This window comes from Malurus melanocephalus, unplaced genomic scaffold (genome assembly GCF_030028575.1).
Source record: "Malurus melanocephalus ecotype Western Australia unplaced genomic scaffold, MMel_1.1 scaffold_22, whole genome shotgun sequence".
In the NCBI taxonomy this organism is placed as follows: Eukaryota; Metazoa; Chordata; class Aves; order Passeriformes; family Maluridae; genus Malurus; species Malurus melanocephalus.
The window spans coordinates 4194474-4217558 of record NW_026623254.1 but is presented as its reverse complement, the minus strand read 5'-3'; the positions used below and the strand labels follow the sequence as shown (position 1 = coordinate 4217558).

The window sequence follows — 23085 nt, the reverse complement described above, 5'->3', positions numbered from 1 at the left end:
AGAACCAGAGCTGTGCTCTTTTGGACACCTTCTGCTTAGCCAAACAGCTGACTGTACCTCCCTGCTTTGGAGGTCCTTGTTTCCCTCTAATCCATCTCCCCAAGAACCARCCAGCTGTGTGCTATTCTGGTACCTGGCTAAGCCTTGTGTCCTAAAGGGCTGATGGCAAATAACCAGAATTTTCCATATCAAATCTTKCAAACCTGTATGAGAGGTAACAGCAATCATCACACCTTGCATGCTCTGAGGTTTTGTTSAAGRCCAGCAGTGACTTCARTCAGTCACTCAAGGTCATGGTCCAKYTGAAGGGAACTTGTGCAACTTGGTCACAGGGAGTAGTGTAGCAATGGGATTACCACAAACTCACAGAGTGCCTGTTCTCTGAGGGATAATGGGTCAGTGAATGCACTGCTTGCCCTGTGCTGGATCTGAGACTTCTGCTGAGCTTCATYGGTAATAATGTTTTAGCAGAAGTGACTTCTCAGCAGCGGTGCAGTAAATAACTCTGCCATGGTAAATTTRCTGAACTGTTTATTGACGTTTGCTGGCTGCTAAGGGACCTTTCTGCCCTGTCTGCTACWTTCAGGGAAGTGAAACTACTGTTCCAGAAACTGGTGGTTTATTGGTGCTCATCTTGAGATGCTTAAAATCTTTTTCAGTCTTTCATATGGTTATATTTTTGTAGACACAGCACGTCTTGGAGGTAAAGTGGAGAGCTGCAGAAAGACTTTTAACTGCATGAATAAATTCTGAATTTAATTAGTGACACTTTTGGCTTGTCAATATATAGGCACATAAATGTTCGCCTTATACCTCCCCTCCCCTTCTGTGTCTGTTTTTGTGTTTTAAGAAAGTTTATTTTTTTTCTTTTCAGCGTTATCAATAAGACTGGCTTTTACTTTTTTCCTCTGTGTAAAAGCTGTCTATTGATCAGCTGRTAAGGAAAAGGTGTTTAGATTGTGACCTGGGGTTGCTTTCTGCATGGCCAGGTCCTTCTGCACAGAGTTGCCCAAAGGGCTTTAAATACAAAGTTTCTTTGGTCTGCATCATTTGTTTTGTTGTTTTGGTTATGTCTTTTTACATACAAGATGGCATATTGCACTTTTGGAGTGTTGTAGGTGACATAAGAAGTAAACCTAAAATGAGGGATATCTTTYTTTCAATGTCTGTAGTTGCTGGGATCTCCTTTGGTGGCTAGATACACCACTGGAGAGATACCATACAGAGCTTTCTGTTATTTAAGGGCTGGTTAGGAGGATCCCAGTGCATGTGAGGCTGGGCAGGGAGCAGACCCCAAATGTATTCATGCAATGACTGAAAATACAGCTGGGTAATAGTTGGGATTTTTCTTGCATGTCTTCATTCAGTGTACTAATGGTGCTTTTCTTTTATTGTGCAGCAAGCCGTTTTTGGTTTATATCACTTCTTTTGGGAAGTGGGGGAGGAAAATTTAGATGCAGTCTCTCCTCACTACAAGCAAGCAAAAAATTGAGCGCATTTTTCATGCCTGAAGGCAAATGTTCTACCTCTTGTGCTGTGTTAGAGCAGCCCCTTGGTAWATCCTTAGAAAGTTTGKCATGGTTTAGCTCCAGCCAGCAACTCTGCCCAACACAGCTGCTCGCTCACTTCCCCCTGATGGGATGGAGAAAATTGGAAGAGTAGGAATGAGAAAATGTGGGTTGAGATAGACGGTTTAATGGGTAAACTAAAAACAGCCTGCGCAAGCAAAGCCAAAAAAAAGGGAATTCATTTCACTGCTTCCCATAGGCAGGCAGGTGTTCAGCCATCCCCAGGACAGCAGGGYTCCATCACACATCATGGTRACTTGGGAAGCCAAATCCAAGCCATAGCTCTCTACTGGGAAGAAAATTAACTCTTCCCCAGCCAAAACCAGCACAAAGCTGTGGCTGCATTTTGCGAGGATGCTTGTAAAACACTTGAAGGTGGTTTGCTTGCTGGATCAGGCCATGCAGGGACTGGAAACCAGGGAAAGTGGTGCCTGAATTGTAGCTGACATGGGCAGGAGACTTGTTTCTTGTGGCTGAGGGAGGAAATGTGATATGAAGGAGCATCCTGAAGAGCTGAGGTGCCCAGACCCAAGGAGGAGTTACTTAACAAATCCATAAACCCCCCAATCAGTGAGCAGCCAACACTGCAAGTGCCAAAAGCCAGGCTTTTCTTATATATAGAAGGAAAATCCTATGGTGCTATATCCACTTCTGGATATAGGTTTAAAGACTTYTCAAAACCAGAAAGCTCAGCAGTGTTACTTTTCCATTAAATCCATTTTGTAAAAGCCTGAATAATACCAGCCTTGCTGACAATAAGTTTGTGCAAGCAGYTCACATGCAGCTTTTGCCTCTGTGCATGTGCTGCCTCTGGGATTCTGTAATTCATGTCAAGAAATCTGTGTGTAGTTCTGCAAACAGAGATGATGCTTCAGATCAAATCAATAGATCACTTCTGAGGATGAAACCTTCCTAGCAGGGTACCCCTCTGCATTTTAAAAACAAGGGCAGTGTGGGGATAGGGGGTGTTATGAAGGCTGGAGGCTTTTCTCCTAGGGCTGGAGGAAAAAAGAGATGGGGGGAAAATGTATTCCAAATAAAGTATGCACTGACTGTCTCTGTGGCTCTGAAAAAAATCTGGGGGCATTCTGCTTGTCATTTTCCTCAAAAAATACTTTCTTTTTAAAACTCCAGCTCTTCCCTGGGTTGGGGGGTTCTCTTAACACAAAGCTTACAACACAAAGCCCTGCGGCTTCTTTGAGCCCAAGTGACGGGGCCTGACCAAGTTCCATCTCACACCCTCCGAGCCAGGTTGGCATCGCTGGCTTTTAGGATTTGCTCTGTCCTTCTGTCTCTTGCTGGGCTAATTTAGCCTCATCTTGGTAAACAAGAAAAGGGTCCTTATTCAACAGATTTGAGCTGGAGTGACTGCAGCTGTCGTCTGGTCTGTGCACAAACCAATTTTGTTCATTCCCTCGCCTGGCAGGAAGCCTGAACCAGAATTGTGTCGGGACTAATCAGCATTAAACCAATGTCAGAGGGGCTACAGCAGGCTGCTCTGTGGCAAGGCAAGAGCAACAGGGCTCTTTGGGAGGGATTAGCCTAAGTCCTGCTCGGGATGCAGCTGTGCTAGGAAAGGCACTGAAACTGTGCAGAGTGTTTTTCTTGGGCCTTGGTGTGAATGAAAGCAGCCAACTGCCAAAAGAAGTGGCTTCACAGTGAGAAATCAGYATGATTTGCTGTGTGTGACCATAGATAAAAAAGCCAGGAGAAGGTGCAGTGTCCATGGAGCTGTAATATCCAGGAGATACAAATGATGCCTTTGAGCATGCTGGGCTTTCCACTCCTGGAGAGACAAGGCAGACAAAGAAATGAGTTCAGTGCATGGTCTGCAGCCAAGGGGTGATGTTAGTGATGCTGCTGYTATTGTTATGTTATACCATGATAGATGTGTTAGTACTAAACACTATGAAGACTGGGAGGTGGAAATATTTTGAAGACARGACCAAAGGCTTGGCAAGAGCTGATTCATAGCTCAGGTGCCTCACAGACTCTGTTTTCCTGCCTGGCATTTACCTTGCAGGTTCACAAGCACCTCCTGGTTTGCACTGCAAGCATTAAATCAGAGAGAACCTGCCTTACACTCTTTGTTCCAAAGATGCTGAAAYATTGATGTCTTACTTTGCTCTCCCCTCCTTACAGCTACTGAATTGTCTTTGCAGTTTTTAATCTCAGAAAATTATTCTTTTGTTGCTCCTGGGCACCATGATTTGGCTTTGAAGTCAGCTCTGCTTTGAACGGGGCATAGACCAGGTGACCTTGAGAGGTGCTTTCTGACCTGTTTATTCTTATCCACTCAATCCTGATTCCCCTGTATTTTGGGTGATTTCACATCTGAAATTCTTCAGCTTCCTCTGTGACTCTGTCAGGAGTCTGTCTCTGTATGTGCTCAGCATCAGTCATCCCTTCTGTGACTGCAGCTTTGGGAATTCCTGGGGTAACAGCCTGAAATGGGCTTATGTGTTACAGCCGTGCCCTAAATGCCTTCCAGCCCTCCTAAACCTCTGCTAAATATCAGTCTGCCTAAATTTACATGTCCAAACTGTTTTCTAGTGCAAAGCTAAGCCCAGATGAACTTTTGAACCATATCCCTGCCATGTGCTAAGATGTGTTTTCGTTGTTTTGGAAGCTCATTTAGGGGGAGCCAGCAGACCTTCTGGTCTGAGGTGCCCCAATTAATTATAAGCTACACAACAGAAGAAATCCTCCTTCTTAAGAAAAAATCTTTAGCACAAACCTGTCTGAGATGAGTGAACTGAGACACAGGAACAGAGCAGCTTTCTGAATGCTTTCATCACTAGAAAACTCCTTCAGGCCTCAGTGAGGAGAAAGGGACCAAAGCCCAGTCTTGCCCTGTGCTTACTGATATTTGAGATGGTCTCCTCTGGCAGTGTCTGATGACCTGGAACATTTAGTGGGTGTGAGATTATTTATTAGGCAGAATAATATTAGCTACCAGCAGTACCTTCTGGAACACCATTTTCCTAGATGGAGGTGAAATGGTTTGGGGCATACTGTTAAGCAGGAGTAAAAGGTAAAAGAAAAAACCCAACCAAAAATACCACTAATTTTCTGAAAACCTGCCATCCATCTGGGTGCTTACAGAGCTGGATGCACTTTCAAAGGAGCCTCCAATGCACATCCTCAAATAGTCACTGAAATGGTTGAAAACATGTATGAACCTCTTCAACTCTGGTAGTGATTTTTGAATTTTTTTTTTTGCCAGTCCTGGCTGGGAACATCTTGGCTTGCATGAAAGCTGGACTGTTTAAAAGAAGGAGGGCCAGTAACAGAAACTAGATTTGCTGTAACTTAAAGCCCCTTTTATCTTCTGTCCTTCAAGCCTGGCATTTTTTCCTAAGCAAGTTACCACTTTGAGTTTCAGAGTCTCTCTGTTAGTCTCTGCATATTCCAGAATTGCATTCCCCAATGCAGTTGTTACGCTTGGATTCTGGGGACCTGTTTTTCATGCTTAATTATAGGCAGCGTGCTCTGCTGGTGGCCTCAGTGGCTTCAGACTGTTACTCTGAAATTGCCACCTCTTGCCATTTCTTAATGCAAGAGGTTTGTTTTTTTGTTTTTTTTAAATGCAAGGCATTTGACAAGTTTGGGCCCCCTCCCTGTGGGAGCACAGATGGCAGCTAAAGGAATGCTGGAACAATTTCACTCCTACCTTGGTGATGACAAACTGGGTTTCAGGAGAGAGTGGCAAGACTTTGCAAATCTGTTTGAACAGCTCCTGTATCCCTGACAAATGTGGAGGGGGTTTGATGGTCCCTGTGATGGCCAGTGCTGGGGGCTGAGGTCCTGCTTGCTCACCTACACTCTCCTGATTGATGATTTTTAATCATCAATCTGTCCAGAGCTCCTCTCCTGTCCAGATTTCAGTTTCTGGATTTCTGCCTCTTCTGCCTCAGGGCACCATGTGAGAAGTGCAGAGCTGTTCCTTCTTGTCACGGAATTAATTATTCATCTTCAAGTAGAAGGGCTCTTCAGGAAAATTCATAGAATGGTAGAATGGTTTGGAAGGGATCTTAAAGATCATTTAATTCCACCCCCCTGCCATGGGGATTCCTTCCACTAGACCTGGTTTCTCAGAGCTCCATCCAGCCTGGCCTTGAGCACTCACAGGGATGGGGCATCCACAACTTCTCTAGGCAACCTGTGCCAGTGCCTCACCACCCTCACAGTRAATTTGAGCTAGTGCAGCTCCTTTCTCCATCTTAAAGACCACATGTAGTTTCAAGTTTTGTACTGGCCAGATCAGGGATTTGAAGAAAGTGACATCTTGGACTTGAAATGTCTGGAGGTGCAGCAATTTCCAAGTTCATGATGACTTYGGAGTTTTGTTTTCTGTTGAGGACCTTTGCAAAGCTTTGTGTTACTTTTTTGGAGTACTGTGTACTGTAGTTTCCTTAYTGAACTATGATCTTTCTTAGAAGAGCACCATTTCCAAAGTATTAAGTAAAAGAAAGGTTAAGGAAAGGGGAAAAACTGACCTTGGATGAGAATTCAGTGCTTTTGTTTCTACAAGGCTGCAATTAAATACCTTTTCAAAGCAGAAACTAAAATATTTAGGAAACATCAATTATTTTAGGCAGTGTTGATTTCATGGCTTCTTTGTCATGCCCTGACAGTTCAGGGAGATGAAGCAATGTTGTTGTCTAAGAAAGTCCAAGAGTCCTCCTGGATGACTTGCAGAGTTCTGTGACTCTGTGTTATCATTTGGGCAAGGCGACTGCACTTTGACCAAACCTGGAAAGGAGCTATACCTATGTGGGGCTCAGGTTTTGCTGCTGTTTACTCACCTGCTTAGGATCTACCCCTGCAGAAAAAAATCCATCAACTCTTTAAGGCATGGAGAAAGCAAGAGAGATGTGGGAAGTGATAGAGATGAGTGCCTTTAGTGCAGGATTGTTACATCTTCCCCCATCAGTGTAAAAACAGTGTTCCTGACCTGAATGGAACCGAGCTCCCTGCTTAACCTGCAGCCTGAACCAGCTCTGTTGGGGAGAAAGCAGGAAAGATAAAGAGGATGCCTGGATAAATACCAAGTAGTTTAGATCTCTGGGATGGGTGGCAGGAAGATGTTTATTTAAGCAAGWAATAATTTGGGAAGGGGTTAACCAGAAGCACCTCCAGAACAGATGGTTCCTCAGGCTGTTTATAAATGGATATTCTGATGCTACAAAATACAGATTCAGGTTGAAGTTTCATATTTCTGCATTAAAATAAGTCGCATCCAGGCTGTCATATCAGTATAAACAGAGAATAAACTTTGCTGAATTCAAAGCCTGGGGTGAAGTCCTACTTTAGCAAGCAGCCTTTTTCAGAGGCAAACGAAATGTGTTTTGGGAGCTTTGTTGTTTTGGCTCATAAATAAGTTTAGCTAGAAGTTTGAATGTTTTGGAATTCTTTCATRACCCTTGAATTTGCAGCTGTAGGATGTGTGTGAGTGCTCAGATTCCTTTAATCTCATACATACATAGTGTTTTTGATTTCAAAGGGGAATTCTGTTCCCCACATGCATTGCCTGTTCTTGTGACAGCTTGGAGACCAGCCCCACTGAACTGTATACATGTGAAGCCCTTGAAATATGTATTACAGTTTGTGGTAATCTAATATTAGTGAATAATTTTCCAGAGTCCCTAATAATAAAGTATTTTTTCATCCTCACAGTAAAAYTACAGACTTTATTTTAGCAAATATCCAATAATACTTGTGCTTAGCTTATTGCTAACAGCTGTGTCGCTGCTGAGATCTGCATCATTTGTTTGCACAAATATTTTTTAGTTTGGGTCTTTCCTCTTGTGTGTGCTTCTTATTTAAGTATTGAAAAAAGAATAAAATTTGCTTCCTTGATGTAAATATTTAATACAATGCACACAGACCTGTTTGCATCGAGGAGGCATCCATCAGGGATGCTCCTGGTGTGTTTGCAGGTTGCAGAATAAATCACCACAAACCTGTCAAACCCTGGAGAGGTATGCAAATGCCTGCGTCTCTTTAATCTGACATGTGTGTCTCCTGCCTGATTTGAGACRGGAATTTTAATCCCACAGGAGCCACACAGGAACTCCTGACGCTGCCGCGTCGCTGCTCGGAATGAGGAGGCAGCTGGTGCCCAGGTTGGGGGATTGGCTCTGTTGTTGCTGGGGCTGTTTTGTGAAGAATCCCAGGTGCAGGGGGCAGCTTTTCTCCTGGAGCAGAGTGTTCCTGCCAGTCCCTTCTCTTTGGGACAGAGGCAGCGAGTGTGTGTGGTTGGGAATGCATTGCACGTGTGCTCTCTCTTACACAGAATAATAACCTTGAGTCAGTGGGTTTATGTTTTATAGGGAATGTTGTGTGGGGGCCATTRAAACCCATCTTTAAGCACCTAAAATTACTCTCTTCTGCCTTGATTCAAAGGAGTAACAACTTTTTCGATGAAAAATGACAGTGCTCTTGGTTTCTTACTACAGGATGCTCACACCAAGACACGACAGTTTTCAGTGGTGTTTCTACTGAAACACCATTTCATCCATTCTCTCTTCTTTCACATGTAATTCCTTGCTTTTATTAGACCTTGCAGACCTTTGTGCACTCACAGAGACCATAGTTACTGAAGTGTGTTCAGCTGTGCTCCGTGCCTAATCCAGCCTTGATCTGCTCAGTGTGAAATGCTCCATTTCCARTGGGTAATGTTGTAACAGCTACTGAGGCTCCAAAACAGCCTGGCATGGTTTGCCTCATTAGGTGAAGCATTTTATTTAACTCGATAGAATTCTACTTCATGCCAAAGGAAAGTGCAAAATGCTGTAACATGTGTCTTGTAGAAGTAACAGGAGTTGTGTGCAATGGYCAGGAGGGCTCTGGTGGCTCTAAAAACCTTGGTTTTCAAGTGGATCTGTAGCTGGTGACAGCTCATGCTTATGTAAAAATCAGAGCAGCAATTATGTGCYTTCTACCTATGTATTTTTAGCATGCCAATCAACCTGGGATCCAGGCACCAAAAGATTAGTGGATTAGTGTTAAAGAGGAAACATTTGCTTAAATGCGAAATAATGTTAAGGTTATTTAGATCTCTGTTCCTTGCTGCTTTCATCTCTGCTAGCAGAGCACTGAATAATAGGTAAGACATGCACTTGGTTGAAGATGAACTTCAGTATCTTACTCTCTATTCATCTCTCCTCTGTCTGAGTTTTCTGTCTCCAATCTGGTTTCAGGCCCAGAAATGCTCCCTGTTCCCTTTCGTGGTTCTCCCAGGTCTTTTTACCTTTAGGGTCTAAAAACATCCCTGAAGCATAGACTATTCTTCARTGGGTATCTGCTGCTCTACAGAGGGATTTTTACTGGAGTTGGCAGTGGAAATGTGAGGGCAGAAAGGGTGAGAGACTTGTTTTCATTGCTGGGCTTTGGCAAAGGGGAGATTTGTAAGATACAAAGCCATTTGCACTTTCTGTGTTCTTYAGGAGATCCTGTTGAAGGTGGAAGGTGTATCCTGGGTTTTAAAACTGGGCTGTTGGGAAAGCAAACAACTTCAAAATATATAGCTCAGAGGAAATCCTCTAGAAGGCTTGAAGTGGTGTTTTTGAGACACAAGGATTAGGACTGTACTTACAGAATTGCCTTCATTTCCAGAGGTCTGTGGGGACGAGTGGGACAAGGGAAGATTGGATCTGAGATGCAGGGGCATTTGTGAGCTGTACCCAGAGACAACTATTTTTCTGGYCTTTTCAAGTGAGATCATTCTTTCCACAGATGCTTTGGCACCTAATACTCTCCAAGGTGTTAGGAGAATCCAGAGGATTTAGTTTTTGGGAGCCTTTGTAGGGTTCTGAACTAAATCTAGAGGCATGGTARAAATGATGCTGTGCTTTGATTTTTCCACCTGAAATCTAATCTGGATCCAGAAATTATTATTTGTCCATGCCTTTGGATTTGAATCCTGACACTTTGTAGTGACCTGGTGATTGGGTCCTGGTGTTAGCTTTCTATATTTTCATCAGACTTGGAAACTGGCCACAAAATAGGCAGGAGTGATAAAGCATAAATCTGAGGATTTATGCTTTGTCTGAAATAGAGATCTGCTGCAATGAAAAAAAACCCCCAAAGCTGTGTCTAACTAATCTCACTAATAATGATTTCCTTAAGGTTTACACAAGCATAAAGGATATTCTTCATGTGACTTGCATGCACAATTACTGTGCCCTGATGGCTTCTTAATGATCCTTTTTAACTCACTTAAGAACAGCAGCCCATTCTTCAGACTGTAAATGAAGCTGATGCTGTCTAATACCTGTAGGTTCTTGCAGAAATATTTGTGGAGTAGTTACAACAACTGATCTTTCTTTCAAGATGGTACTTTATCTTTTAACAATGTTCTAACACTTCTAGTTGACAAAACTCCATTGTTCTTTTTTTCAAGGCTAATAATAACTTCATCATCCAGCATGTTGTATAAGTGCCTTGGTCTTTTGGGGACAGCTTTGCCCACTGTTGAAGCATTTGCAGCAACATGCTGATCTCCAGTTATTGTGGTACAGCTGGGTTGAAGCAGCTGAGAGCAATCTCCAAATTGAAATGATTTTCAGGTAGCTCTTGGTGGAGGTATCAGCTTCAATGRACAAATMTGCGTGGACAGCAGATCCTTGTCTYTGCATCTCCACTCCCGTTTGCCTCCCTTCTTCATCCAGAAGCTCTGGCAATTTCAAGCCTTGCCTGAGGGTTCTTGTGACTTTTCAGTGTGCTGAAGTTTTTTTGTCTTTTCTTCTTCTGAAAGGATTTATTTGTTGAAAACYGGCGGAAGCCTGGCTCTTGGAGACTGTCATAAGGACAATTCCATACTGGCAGCAACTTACACAGCAGTTTCTAAAAGCTCTGTAAGCAAAGTKTGTGCTACACAAGGGAGTGCTTCTGCTTCATGTCAATGAAACAGCATTGTAGACTGCAAGAAGCAAAGTTCTTTCTTTGCCTGACCCTGTTCTCATCAAGAGCCCATATTAACTAAGCTTTCATAAAGCTTAGCAGCGTCAGCCTTTGACAAGGACAGTCGTCTTCCTGTAMCCCTTTGCTAGTAAAGGATGTGCAAAAGGAGTAACTCACTATGGTGAGGAGCCACTTCTGAGCCCACCGTCTCTAAATCCTCCTTCTGCCCCCTAAGAAAACCAGCTCAGAGGTGTGGGCCAGTTCTTCTAAGGGCTGCAAAGAGACTGCCCCTGATCAGGGTGTTTTAAGTACCCATCTTGTGTGCCAGTTGTGGATTGTGCTGTAAGATTGCAGTAGTCAGGTGCCTGTTTGTCCAAAGCCATGGATCCCCTCACTGGACAGGCTGTGTTTAAGAACCTGAGCTGGTGTCTTGCTCTTGCTTGAACATTTGTCACTCTGCCATCGTTAATGTTCTTTTGGGAGCTGARGGCTGAAATCAAACTCTTCAATTTCTTATGGTCAGGTACATTGCTCATGTTAGTTGCTGTGCAACTAAACAAAAACTTAGCAGGCAATTTAAGAATAATGAAACTTAAGTTTCAACAAACTTTTTAGTTGTTGCTCATTAGAGATTGTTTTCTCTATTATTAAAAAAGCTCATTCATTCCATATCAACTATTCAAAAAGCAGATTTGAATATAAAAATGCAATAAAAAAGAAAATACGCCACTTGTGTGTGAACAGGATAGAACAAGGATCTCTGGGACRTGCTTTCCTTATTTTCTGTGGATTGGGAGGTCATACTTGTAAGGGCAGCATCAGTAGTATGGGTGAATTCCACACCTTGATTCCTAGAGAAAATAAAGGCCTGARGTGTGAATAATTTCCTCTATTTATAGTATAGGTCTGGTTTTATAGCTGCTCCACTGTTGCCTGCTAATTCCTTTAGCCCTTGGAGACAGACTCCAAGGTTATTGTGTAGGAGCAAGGAGGTACCCTGGGTACCTGTTTAATAAATTCCACCTGCTCCACTGCAAAAAATCACCCAATTTGATTTAATTTTTTGGATTTGACAAGATTATAATGCTGGTTTTTTTTTGTTTTTTGTTTTTTTTGTAAAAGGGATGGTGTAATTCATATTTATTTGCTAGGGTAGTGAGATGTTTGTGGTCTCTTGGCAGCTAGAACTTGGGGCTATTTTAAGACTGTCASTGTTGATGCTGTAACATCAGTAGGCAGATAGTTCAGTATTTTAATCAAGGGCAGAAGGAAGAGATGTTGGCAAAATAAATTTCTCATTTTAAGAGCCTTTTCTTCTGTATTTAGATGTCCAATGACTCTTCTATGTGAACAAATCTCCTTCTTTAAAGGGATTTTTGAATTACTGAGCCTTTTCTGAGTGTAATTAATTTGTGGCAATTAATAATATTCCCTTACACTGTGTTCATGTAAAGAATGAGGCTGTACAACGCAGGGGAGTGTCCACAGCTCTATGTTTGTATCACTGGTATCAATTGGACTTCCTGTGCAGGAGTTATTACATAACTTCTGTGAGTGTTGAGCCATGTGATTGATAATAAATGATCAAAGTACTGAAATGGGCAGCAAAACCAGAAGCTGTCCCACTGCACCTGGTGATGCATTACTTCAGGAGTTGCTCCTTTTTGCTTTTCCTAACTCAGTGGAAGCTCACTACCAAATTCCCTTTGAAGTAAAATCTTCAGGGGAGAGCTGAAAGGACAGCCTGGCAGAGAGACTTGTAAAGGTGTTGTGGGTATGACCCATTAGCAAGAGGCATCTCTTGTTTTGTTTCCTTTAATTTAATACTTAGCAACTTTCTGGTTCAAACAGCTCAAAATTAGAATGAAACTTAAGACTCATGGGGTGGAAAAACATCATCCTGTGGATTTGAATGTGGGCTATCTTCAGGGGTMTCATAAAGAAAAGAGAAAATAATCCTAAAATACAAATTCACATATAAAAATCTCAATTGAAGGAACTCCTGTGCCCTCTGCTGAGGGCTGCCTTCCCAAAAAATCTGGCCTTGGCAGAACTGTCTGGGTCCTCTGAACTGKTGTCTGGATTAACAGCTCAAGTAGGAGGTTGTAACAGGAATACTCTGAATTCACACCTAGGGAGTGAATCACCAGAGMAGTCACTGGTATTGCAGCTTTAACATAGGTGCCAGCTCTAAAATAAGAGATTGAAYTTGAGGAGGATTGTGCAATGCCTTTGTGTAGTGTGTGAATGWGACTTTTTTTGACAAAGAAATGCCATGGCATTCTGTGGAAACATTTTTGTTTGTCTKCAGGAGATGAGCAAACCAGTTGGAAGAAACCTCAGTTAGACATGCTAGCAGGAAGCTCTTCCTTTAGAAGTGGTAGCTGTTGCTGGAAGGCATCAAAATTGTTCATCCAAGTTCTAAACATAGCTTATTTATTCAAATTTTGGTCTAAAAACACCCAGCTATGAGACAGAAATGATGAATAGARCTCTTAGGTAACTTCAGTAAGTCCTGAAAATGGCATGCAATACAGGATTGAAGGTGTAACAGCATAGATAACAGTATTATACAAAATAAAACTTCCTGGGTTTAGTTCAACACTAGTTGAAGGACTGATGGGTTTTTCCCCCTGAGTTTCTCAAGCTCTGGAAGGGCTCAACATGTGAACAAAGATGTCTTTCATAACAGGGAAGCTGTAAAGCAGCGTGTTGTTTGAAGTACTGAGAATTTAATCTTGTTACTAATTTTGACAAGTATTTCTACCATGTCTGTCATTGCATTCAACACCTCTATAATAATTCAGTCATGGAAGGTTTTATTTATCSTGTGGATTTACCCTTTGCCAGTAGCAGGGGGKAAGAGAGATTAGATTRTGAGGGGGAGTATTTAACGCCTGCTTCATATTTTTTCCCTTCCCCAGTACATTTGTATGTCTTTTCATTTTGTTCATACTTGCTTTTTTTTTTTTTTTATTTCTGTTTGTTGTGTTGTGTAGTCTTGTACCAATGGCTACAAGCAGATCTCCATGGCAAGAGTTCAGACACTGCAGACAAAACCTCAGGTAAAGAGGGGTTAAGGATAAAACAATCATCAGGACCTCTCTATTTCTTTATTTTCAGTCTTTTAACTCCTCTTGAATCAAATTAAAGATCAGAGCTCCAAATCAAAACTCTTGGATTTTTTTTTTCATTCTTTCAGCTCATTTAAATCAGTATTTGGTAAATTTTGTTTCTTGAAGCTCTCTTGGCAGATGTGCAGATGYCCACCAAATCCCCCTAGGGGTGTCAGTATATTGGTGGAGAGGAGACTGTGCTGAATCTCTCTGTGCTCAGTAGACGAAGCAATATCGTGCATGAGGCCATATTAGAGAATACTTATCCAAAAATCTAACCAGGCTTAGTTACGTGGATTTGTGAACAAAGGGAATGGGAAGGTTCCACTCCACCCATTTCTGTTACAGACACACAAAGGTTCCTGACACCTCAAGGAAGCATGTTTGCAGTCTGCATTTAAATAGCCGTGTTGCTGAGGTCTATTCACACAGACATATATCCTCCCAAAAAGTCAAAATAATTTAGATGTATTGATAAGGTACACTATCCCCTATGGATTCCTGYTTAAATATGATCCATCAACTCCTTTACATATCAATGTACAAAAGTCAGGTTAGACACTGCCCTCCTCCTCAGCCCCACCAAAAACCCACCACCATCTTACAGGCAACTCAGGTTTTAAACTTTGTAATACAAACTAGTTTGTCTGCTTTGTCCCAGTCCTCCCTTTCATATCACCTCTGTCCTGTGCTCTGAGATTATGAGAATATGTGGTCAGAAATGAGAACTTTGAGTTGATGTCCTTGAGCTCTGACCAGCATGCCACTGCCACCTTGGCATCCTGGGGAGGCACAGAAGAAAAGCGCAGCACAGTTTCTGCACTACTTTAATCAGTCCCTGAGCCTGACAATTAACATGCTCTCCAGCCAAGCACTGTTATTCCTGTGCCCATGTTATTTTCTTACACATTTTTTTGCTTCTCGTGCAGGGTCGTCCCGTTATTTAATATTTAACAAAATTCTACCGGCAGGGAGAGAATATAGCTGAGTGTGCTGAGCACTTTTAATTAATTAGAGGTAGCTATCACAGAGGTGGTCACCACGAGCACTGTGCATAGCTGTGCTCCCAGTACGTTCCTCTAAAGGAATAAAAGATATTTTTGTTTCTGTAGTCACAGGCATTCCTGTCTACGTTCCAGAGCTTGGAAGGAGTGACAGATAGCTGACATTCCCTGGACCAGAGGGTGTGGGTGGAGGATGCCTCTGCCTATTTGGTACATGACTTTGTGTGCCTCTGTGGCTGTGATAATTAATTGAAGCAGATCTGCTTAAACCTGAAGATCACACAATTTTTGTGTAGGATCACTCTTATGAAAGTCATCATGATTTGAYTTCACAACTGTAGCTGCATTTCCSTAGTAATTGTATCCTGCATCCAAAACATAGATCMGGCTTATTTTTTAATTTTGAGAAATCTTTTCATTTTGAAATTAAATTAGCACAGTTTTTCTAGATCTAGCATCCATCTCTTTGCCATTTGCTTTTAATTTGAAATGAAATGTCCTTTTAAAAGCCTCCTTAAAGGGAAGGCACAAGTTGTTCAAGAGTGCCATTAACAGGATGTAGCATCCAAATGAAATGGAAGTTGAATCTGACKACTTGAATATTTTTTGGTAAAATATCCTGAAAGCAAAAGGATTCAATTCAAACCAAATTTAATCTGCCTTTGAGCAGCAGCTGTCTCTGTAAGGTGTGATGTTTGCATGGGCAGCATGCATCAAATACAATGTTTCTGTCCATATTTATAGTACTGTTATCTGGCCGTTAGTATTTTAAAAAATCGATTCAATTCACTTTGGTTACTTGGTTCATTTTTAATGCCTTGCTAATCCTGTTGGGGAAGTTAGCAAAGAAGCACTTAAGAGCATGCAGGAGATTTATTGAAATCTCCYTCTTTGTCTGGAATAACAGCTAAGTAAATTCTCTTTGCCATGTGTGACTCAGCAGTTCAGAAGGCTGCGATCTGATAACATCAGGTWCCCTTCAGTCCAGATCCCTTCCCTCATGTTTGCCAAGAAAATGGCAAGAAGATTCTGCACCCTGTGCTTCTCTCACAGTGTGGCACTGCCTGTGCTGGTCCATGGCTCTCATCTGGCTTTCCTGAGACCTGGGRTATTTTCCTGCTGATTTGGGCAAATGATGGCATTTCACCCTCACACCCAGGCTGCTCCTGTCATATCCTTGTACTGTTTCTTTCCTAAATTATCTCCTCTAAAAGCTTACACTGCTTGACTTCCTGTGGGGCAGCTCTGTGTGGGGGGTGCAATGTCACATCTTTTAGAGTTAATGACAGGTTGATTTACTCCAGTGTGGTGTCTTGGCTTTTCTTCTCTCGTGACCCCTGATTGAGAGAATTGTGTTTTCTCTGTGTGGGTTTTACCTGAAGTTTATATTTTTCTTAAACCACTGGAGCAGTAAAATGTAATCACTGCAGAGACTCTGCGAAGGTAAGTTGTTTGTGCCATTTGCTTTTCTGGATAAAATGAATCCATGTTGTCAGCCTATGAGGACATTGTAACTGGTGTATTTGGGAAGYTGGATTTCTTAAAGTGATGCTTCTGCTTGATTACCAAAACTTTGTTTTTTGTCATGAGAAAGGAAACCTTTTAAGAAATTTAAACTTCAACAATCACTTGCTGTTAGTGGTGGAGAACTTCATTAAGTCATAAGATATTATCTTCTGACTTTTCCTAGAAGCAACCAAATAAATTTAACATCAAATACCTGCCTTTCTGCCAATTCACAGTGTAAACTCCTACCTTACAACTAAGAGAAGATTGAGAATGATTGAGAATAAGATAAGATAAAAGAGATAAGAAAATAATTGGAAATCTCATTGACAAATAATCTCATSCATATTTGTTTGAATATGCAAGCATATTAATTATTGTTTGATTCTAAGAGTTAAAAACATTGCTGAGTATGTCTAAGTACATACCTGGAGAGAGAATTTCTGTATGCTTTGCTTCTTGTGGTTTTTACTTTGTGAAAATGTAGGGGTTGGTAGATGACGTTTTATTTTTAACGCCTCTGCAAAGAACTTCTGCACCAAAAAAGAGGTTATTCCACTGCCATGTTCTGAAATAGAGAAATGGTCTCTGTTTTTGTCTGCTTGAGTCTGAGCTTGTAACTGAGCATGAGGAGGATCTTCATAGATCTTGTGCTCTAGACTGCCATAGCTGCAGTGGCAAATCTGGTCTAACTTGGCAGATGTGATGAACTCCCYAGCTAACCCCTGACATGTCTTTTAATGTGATCCAGTTTAGCTGATAACTTGAGTTTCCTTTATTTCTGTGATGTATGCACTTTTGCTGGATTTCTGGTTAGCCTTAAGCAATTCCAGAAGCAGGTGCCTTCCTCTGCCAGAGCTCCTCTTGTAGAATCACAGAACCATTTTGTTTGGAGAAGACCTCTGAGATCACTGAGTCCAACCATTACCCAGTGGTAAATGCCAAACTGCCAAATCCACCACTAAATCATGTCCCTAAATGCCACATCTACACATCTTTTAAATATTTCCAGAGATGGTGACTCAACCAGTTCTCTGGGCAGCCTGCTCCRATGTTTGACAACCCTTTCTGTGAAGAAATTTTTCCTAATATTGAGTATAAACCTCCCCTGGTGCAATGTGAGGCCATTTCCTGTGGTCCTGTCACTTTTACCTGGGAGAAGAGACCACCCCTACCTGGCTAAAACCTTCYTTCAGGGMATTGTAGAGAGCAAGAGGGTTTCCCAGTCCCCTCAGCCAGTTCTCATCTACCTTTTCCTTCCCCARGAGATGCAACTGTAGTGTTTAATTCTAAAAGAGAAACAACCATGCAATCATTAAGGTTGCAAAAGACCTTTAAGATCATTGAGTCCAGTCATTAACCTGGCACTGCCTTGTTATTACTAAACCATATCCCCAAGTGCCACATTCACATATTTTTTGTAAACTACCAAGGCTGGTGATTCCACCTGCAATGTGCCTAAATCCCTTGTTCAAAAYCTATATTGTATAAAAATAATAATCTCTGTAAAATCTTAGAGATGACTTAGGAAAGAAAATATTTGAAACCCYTTTTCTGAATGCACTTGAGAGTGAGTGCTGTTGGAAGAGCTGGTTTGGTCTCCTCCATGGAGCTCCTGGAGTTACTCAGTGCAGTGGCTCCAGCAGCAGRGTGAGATGGGGTCTCAGCACCACTGATTCCTGTGTTTTGAGGAATTTCCATCTGCCTGCGAGCATCCTCRTGGAGGGCAACTCCAGCACAAGCCTCCACCTCCCCTTTCTGGCCAGGTGGGCAATTGGCACTGATTTAAGGAATGCCTGACCTCTGCCTCCTCTTCTTCCACCTGTCCCCAGTGTGCAGTTGCTGCTGCAATGACCYCTTAAGTAGTCTTTAAAGCAAGAAGTCTGAAATTCATAATCTGATGCCTGGGAAAAAAGTGTAATAGATGGTAATTTAATTAATAGATTTTAAGGACTTCTTGTTTYGATTACTGTTTTGCATGCTGTAGASAATCCAGTCGGGGGAACTCCATTAACAATGTGACTGTGAAATGCAGTATTTGTATGCTGATAACTGGATTCATTTCTGCTTGAAGTTTAATTTCAGTTTTCCTCTTTACACTTGCTGGATTCTTTGAGTTGGAAATGTCTGTCCTTGAAATTTGATGTAGAAAAAAATAAATGTTTAATTTTCACACAGGGCTTGTAATATACGAAAATATCATCTATAATGAATCCTTGAATAATTTATAATAGCCAAGAGGTGCTCATATTTTTTATTGACCTTAAAGACAGCTTCTAACAAACTTGATGAAAAGTGCTCTTTGAGTGACTTAGTAAATTCATCTCTAGATACTCAAACTATAGGGGAAGGTCAAGAATCCAGTTGATTGCAAAGTCTTTTTCTACAAAATTTCAGCAGTGATTTTTCTYTTGAAAATATATTTCCATTCTGTAAATGCTAAACTGGAAGCTGTGTTGCACCTGTAGTAAGATTTTGTGGAAAGGAGGATAAGGTCAGGCTGAATGGGAATCTTTTCTATTTCTCTTTTGAAAGTAGTATCTGTGTTGAGAGTGAAAATGTCCATCAGGTTTCACAAAAAAAAAAGAAAATAAGAGAAAACCCAAGCCAGCTCTCTCTGAGGCCTCACTTCTGTGGCAAATCATTACTTCTTCATTTGTTGCAGGAGAGAATTTTGACCAGAGTCCCCTAAGAAGAACCTTCAAGTCCAAAGTTTTGGCCCATTATCCTCAGAACATTGAGTGGAACCCCTTTGACCAGGATGCCGTCAACATGGTAGGTAGAGAAACTCTTCTCAAATTGTTGCCTGACTCTCAGCTCTCAAGAGGTTCCTGGGTTGTTTACAGCCAGCCCTTGTGATGCTCTTGTGATATTGTGGTTGTGGTCTTTCTGCTGGGACTAAGAGCCCTCACTGGGCATGCTACTCGAAAAGCTGGAGAGGAAAAGGTGCTGTGAAAACACAGAATACTTTCAGGCTCAGCAAAAGTAAAGTGCTGCATTTCCCTTGTTAGTTCTAAGTATGCTGCACGATGAAACAAGTCTTAACCACCTCCCAGGGACCAGGTGAGAAGGGCTGTGGCCACCCAGGATACCTGTCCTGGGTAGGAAGGAGGCAAACCAAGGAGTTTTTCAGATTCTCATACCTATGTGAAGTTTCTGAACACAAACCACCTTGATTCTGCAGACAGCAAGGGAAAGAGGAATCTTTATGCAGAAGCTGGAACTTACCTAAACCACAGCTTTTGCTGGATGATGACTTTTAATGGCACTTCTGCACAAATACGTCTCCTGAACATCTCTTTCCTCTCAGTTAAATTTGAGGTGAGCATCTGAGTCCCATGGGGAAGAAGGGGAAAACAATTCTTGGGTGTGGACAGTGACAACTGAAAGACTGATGATCCACTGGGAATTTTTCTGAAGAGCTGATAATTAAAGGATGTTTCCAAAATCACCAAAGCACTTGTTAAGAACATAACCTGACAAAGACAATAGATTACTGGTGTTTGAGCTTCCCAGTACAGAAAATGCCGTTTGTTTGTTAATTTAAAAGTAACTAATTGTTGTAACAATAACATTAAACAATATTACAGCTTGTAGCTGTTTTCAAAAATGTGTATTGGCTCTAACTCAATATTGGAAAATTAGGGAGCCCCTACCCTCAGTCTAGTTTAGATGTGCTTTGTGTTTGAGGAAGGTAGGACAGTACACTCCCTGCTTCAGAACAGAACTGATCTCATTGTATGGTGCAGGTGTGAAATCAGGACAATCTCCTGTCCCTCACCCAGGAGACAGAAAGGTGGGGAATACATAAAACCCACATTAAGCTGGCTTTTGCAAATGCAGAAATGTGTTTGGAACTTCTGTGCGATCATGAAGATGTAGAAATCTGGAGTTCATCTCAATCTTCACTGAATTTTTAATTTTATCATTGTGCCAAATACTTACCATGAAAACACAGGAGCTGGAAGTGGCAGTGACAGGCAGAGAGCTGATACTGTGACACTGCACACAGAAAGGCAGAGATGAGCAGGGTCACTCCCTCTGCCTGCTGACAGCTGGGGATTTCTGTCTTCTGCTTCCAGATGTGCCCTGCTGGAGGTGGGTGATATTTGGGCAGGGTCTCCACATCACTCTGCTTATGCAGAAGGCATGAAGGACTGGCAGTGATGCTTTGTCAGCAGTTAGCATGGTAATAGCTCACCTGTCAAGGCTATTTATGCTCTTAGTTCTACCTTTTAATTGGGGGTGTTCTGGGATGAARTGATGAGGGGTGTGCAGCAGGAATAAAGCAGCTGGAATTGCTGTGTTATTTATCTCTCACGTTACAGTTGAAAATATCTAATATTCATGAAGTGTGATCATAGTATTGCACAAAAAAAATGGAATGCTAAAACCAGCAAGAGACCTATTAAAATAATTKAACTGAGCTGCATTCAACTAAAATCAAATATGTGAAGAACACATCTTTCATTTGCAATGTGTCTTGGAGAAAAAAAAAAGCATTTACTAACAGCAGCAGTATTTAATGATCTTTTAAATTATCTTTTGGAAAAATTCTTTATTGTTTTGATCTGAAACATCATTTAAAGTAATATCCACCTCCACAGAATCCCTTGAGGCAATTACTGGCCTTCTGATCTTGCCTTGCTGTATTAGTTCTGCCTATGTGTTTGCTTTATGTGAGCTTCCAGAAGCAATTTTCCTCCAAGAAGAAAATGCATAAATCCTTGAAGGTTAACTTGTGAGAACTCTGGCTTTGCTGGATGCCTAAGGAATTTCAATTGCCTTCTGGAACCATCCTGTCGCTTTAAAAATAGCCCCCTGAAGTCCCAAGCAATCAAGCTGCCAAAGAGTCATGTTTTCTCTCTGTTTCAAAGTACGTGTCAAAGTACAGAGTTCTCTTAATAGGGAATTGTGTCTTTCCCATCACTGCTTTTTGTGATTATCCCATGCTATCTTCTGTGGTCATTCTGCACGTAAGTGTTGTACCAAACTAAAGTTCCACAGAATTTTTTAGGAAATGAGCCTCCTGTTTTAGCACTCTAATTCATCAAAGTGTATAAATCTTTGCCTGTATTTCTGAAGTTCAAGAAAGCGTTATCTATTCAATGTCTCATGTACTGAAATGAAAGAATTAAAGGTTCCCTGGTGGAATTTGAAGGAGCAGGCTTTAATACAAACAAAAGSATCTTTCTCTCCACCCCCTCACCTACAGTGCAGTTTGGGTATGGAGTTTGCTGCCATGGCATGTTGTGAACGTGAGAAATATRTAGAGAATTAAAAAGTGAAAGGAAGGATCTAATGGAGAAGAGGTGAACCAGTGCTGGTGGGCAATGGTCCAGGGGAGCCTTTGGTTCAGAAATAAATGTAAATGATGATGGCTGGGAGAAGAAGGAGGGAGGGATTCTAGGGTGTGTGTGTCCTTCCTCTGTGCTTGGGCAAAGGGTCTCTCCTACTTGTCACTTCCAGAGGCAGGTTATGGATTAGTTGATGTTTTTATCAGTCCTGGTGCAGCTTCCTTTTGTTTTTTCAAACCATCTTGGTTATAATATTGCAAATATGGTGGAATTCTACATTTTTTTTGCTGATGGATACATTTAAATATAAACAGTACAGTGCTCTGGAAACCAAAATCCTGTCCTTTGATCATGGATAGCTGTCAGTGTTTATGCAGAGATGCAATGCAGGTTACTGGCTGTTCTCAGCATTAGTGAACCAGATTCATTGCAGCAGGCTGAGATTTCGTCCCCCTTAGCACATCCCAAGCCACTCTCCCCCAACACTCTCCTGTGGCATGTGTGACACAGATGAGATGGGAAGTGATTGATGTCCGAGTCCCTAAGATGAAAGTTTTCATGCATTAACCACAAATTCAAAGCTTTCTGTATTGCTGGGAAATGAGTGCAGGCTCTTCCTTTTGATCTTGGCTTCTTAAGTGACTCCTGGTCATTCCTCCTGCCTCATACCTTCCCATCTTGTTGTTTTTTTGGTTTTTTTTTTTTTTTTCTTCCCTCTGCTTTTTCTCTTGTAAGTCTAACAACAGCAGTCTCTTTTTTTTTTTTTTTTTTCCCTCTGCTTTTTCTCTTGTAAGTCTAACAACAGCAGTCTCTGGGCCAGGGTTTGCAGTCATGGTCTTAAAAGGTCAATATTCTGCATGTGTCAGGCTGTGGCTGAAAGTAAGTAGATGGGCATCCCTTTTTTGTGTGCTTACCCAGGATATAAAGGATGAGGAAAGAATAATTAAGGCTTGGAGGAAATTTATTTAAACAGCCTTCTGAAACTGTCTCAGCTGATCTGAATTTCCCTGATGCATATCTGTTCCTGATTGTAATAGTATATCTAATTTGCTTATCCAGGTATTYTTCTGTAAAGTGAAGAAAATATAATCTCTGGTAGCACTGAGATTTAAACCTATGATTTCAGCCTGGTTGGCTTTGATAAGCCTCCATTGAAAGCCTACATTCTAGATATAAATTTTTATTAAGCAAGCCTGCCAAAAATGAGGTTAAGAGAGATATTTATTGTGCAGAATAAATTCAAATAAAGTGTGAAACAAGGATTTTTACTGCTTCTTTATTGGAGAAGCCTTAACCATGGCACTGCTGTTAATGCCTCAATAAAAACCATAAAGCTTTTGAATAAAAATGTGGCTGCTGTTCAGGAATGGTTCAAGCTGCAATTTCATGGTTTGTGTCAGCAAAGCCCATCAATTGAATTAAATTCTTCTGCCAACTCCAGGCTTATTTCCCTYTACATTACCTTTTAGAGCTGTCCTAGATAATTTAGGGGCCTGATAGCCTGTTGTGAAGTGAGTCTGGGCCACTTGCCTAATTCCCAACTTTATCAGGCTGTGAAATGGTCTCTGCAAGGTGCACTGCTGAAGTTCATGGTAGGATGTGCCTGAAAATATATAATTATTTCTCCTGACCTCTTCCAGCATTGGAAGAATTTACTCCTGATCAAGGTGAGACATTAGAGGATGCA

The 23085-nt window shown here is 41.5% G+C and overlaps 1 protein-coding gene across 1 annotated transcript in view; it reads left to right on the top strand.

The window, feature by feature from the left end:
• DENND5B (DENN domain containing 5B) overlaps positions 1–23085 on the top strand; it is a 102738-nt gene that overhangs the window by 29048 nt on the left and 50605 nt on the right. The window contains exons 3-4 of the mRNA XM_057389996.1: positions 13475–13540; positions 18767–18876. Of these exons, the coding sequence (XP_057245979.1) occupies positions 13475–13540; positions 18767–18876 (176 nt within the window). The remainder of the gene's footprint in view (positions 1–13474; positions 13541–18766; positions 18877–23085) is intronic.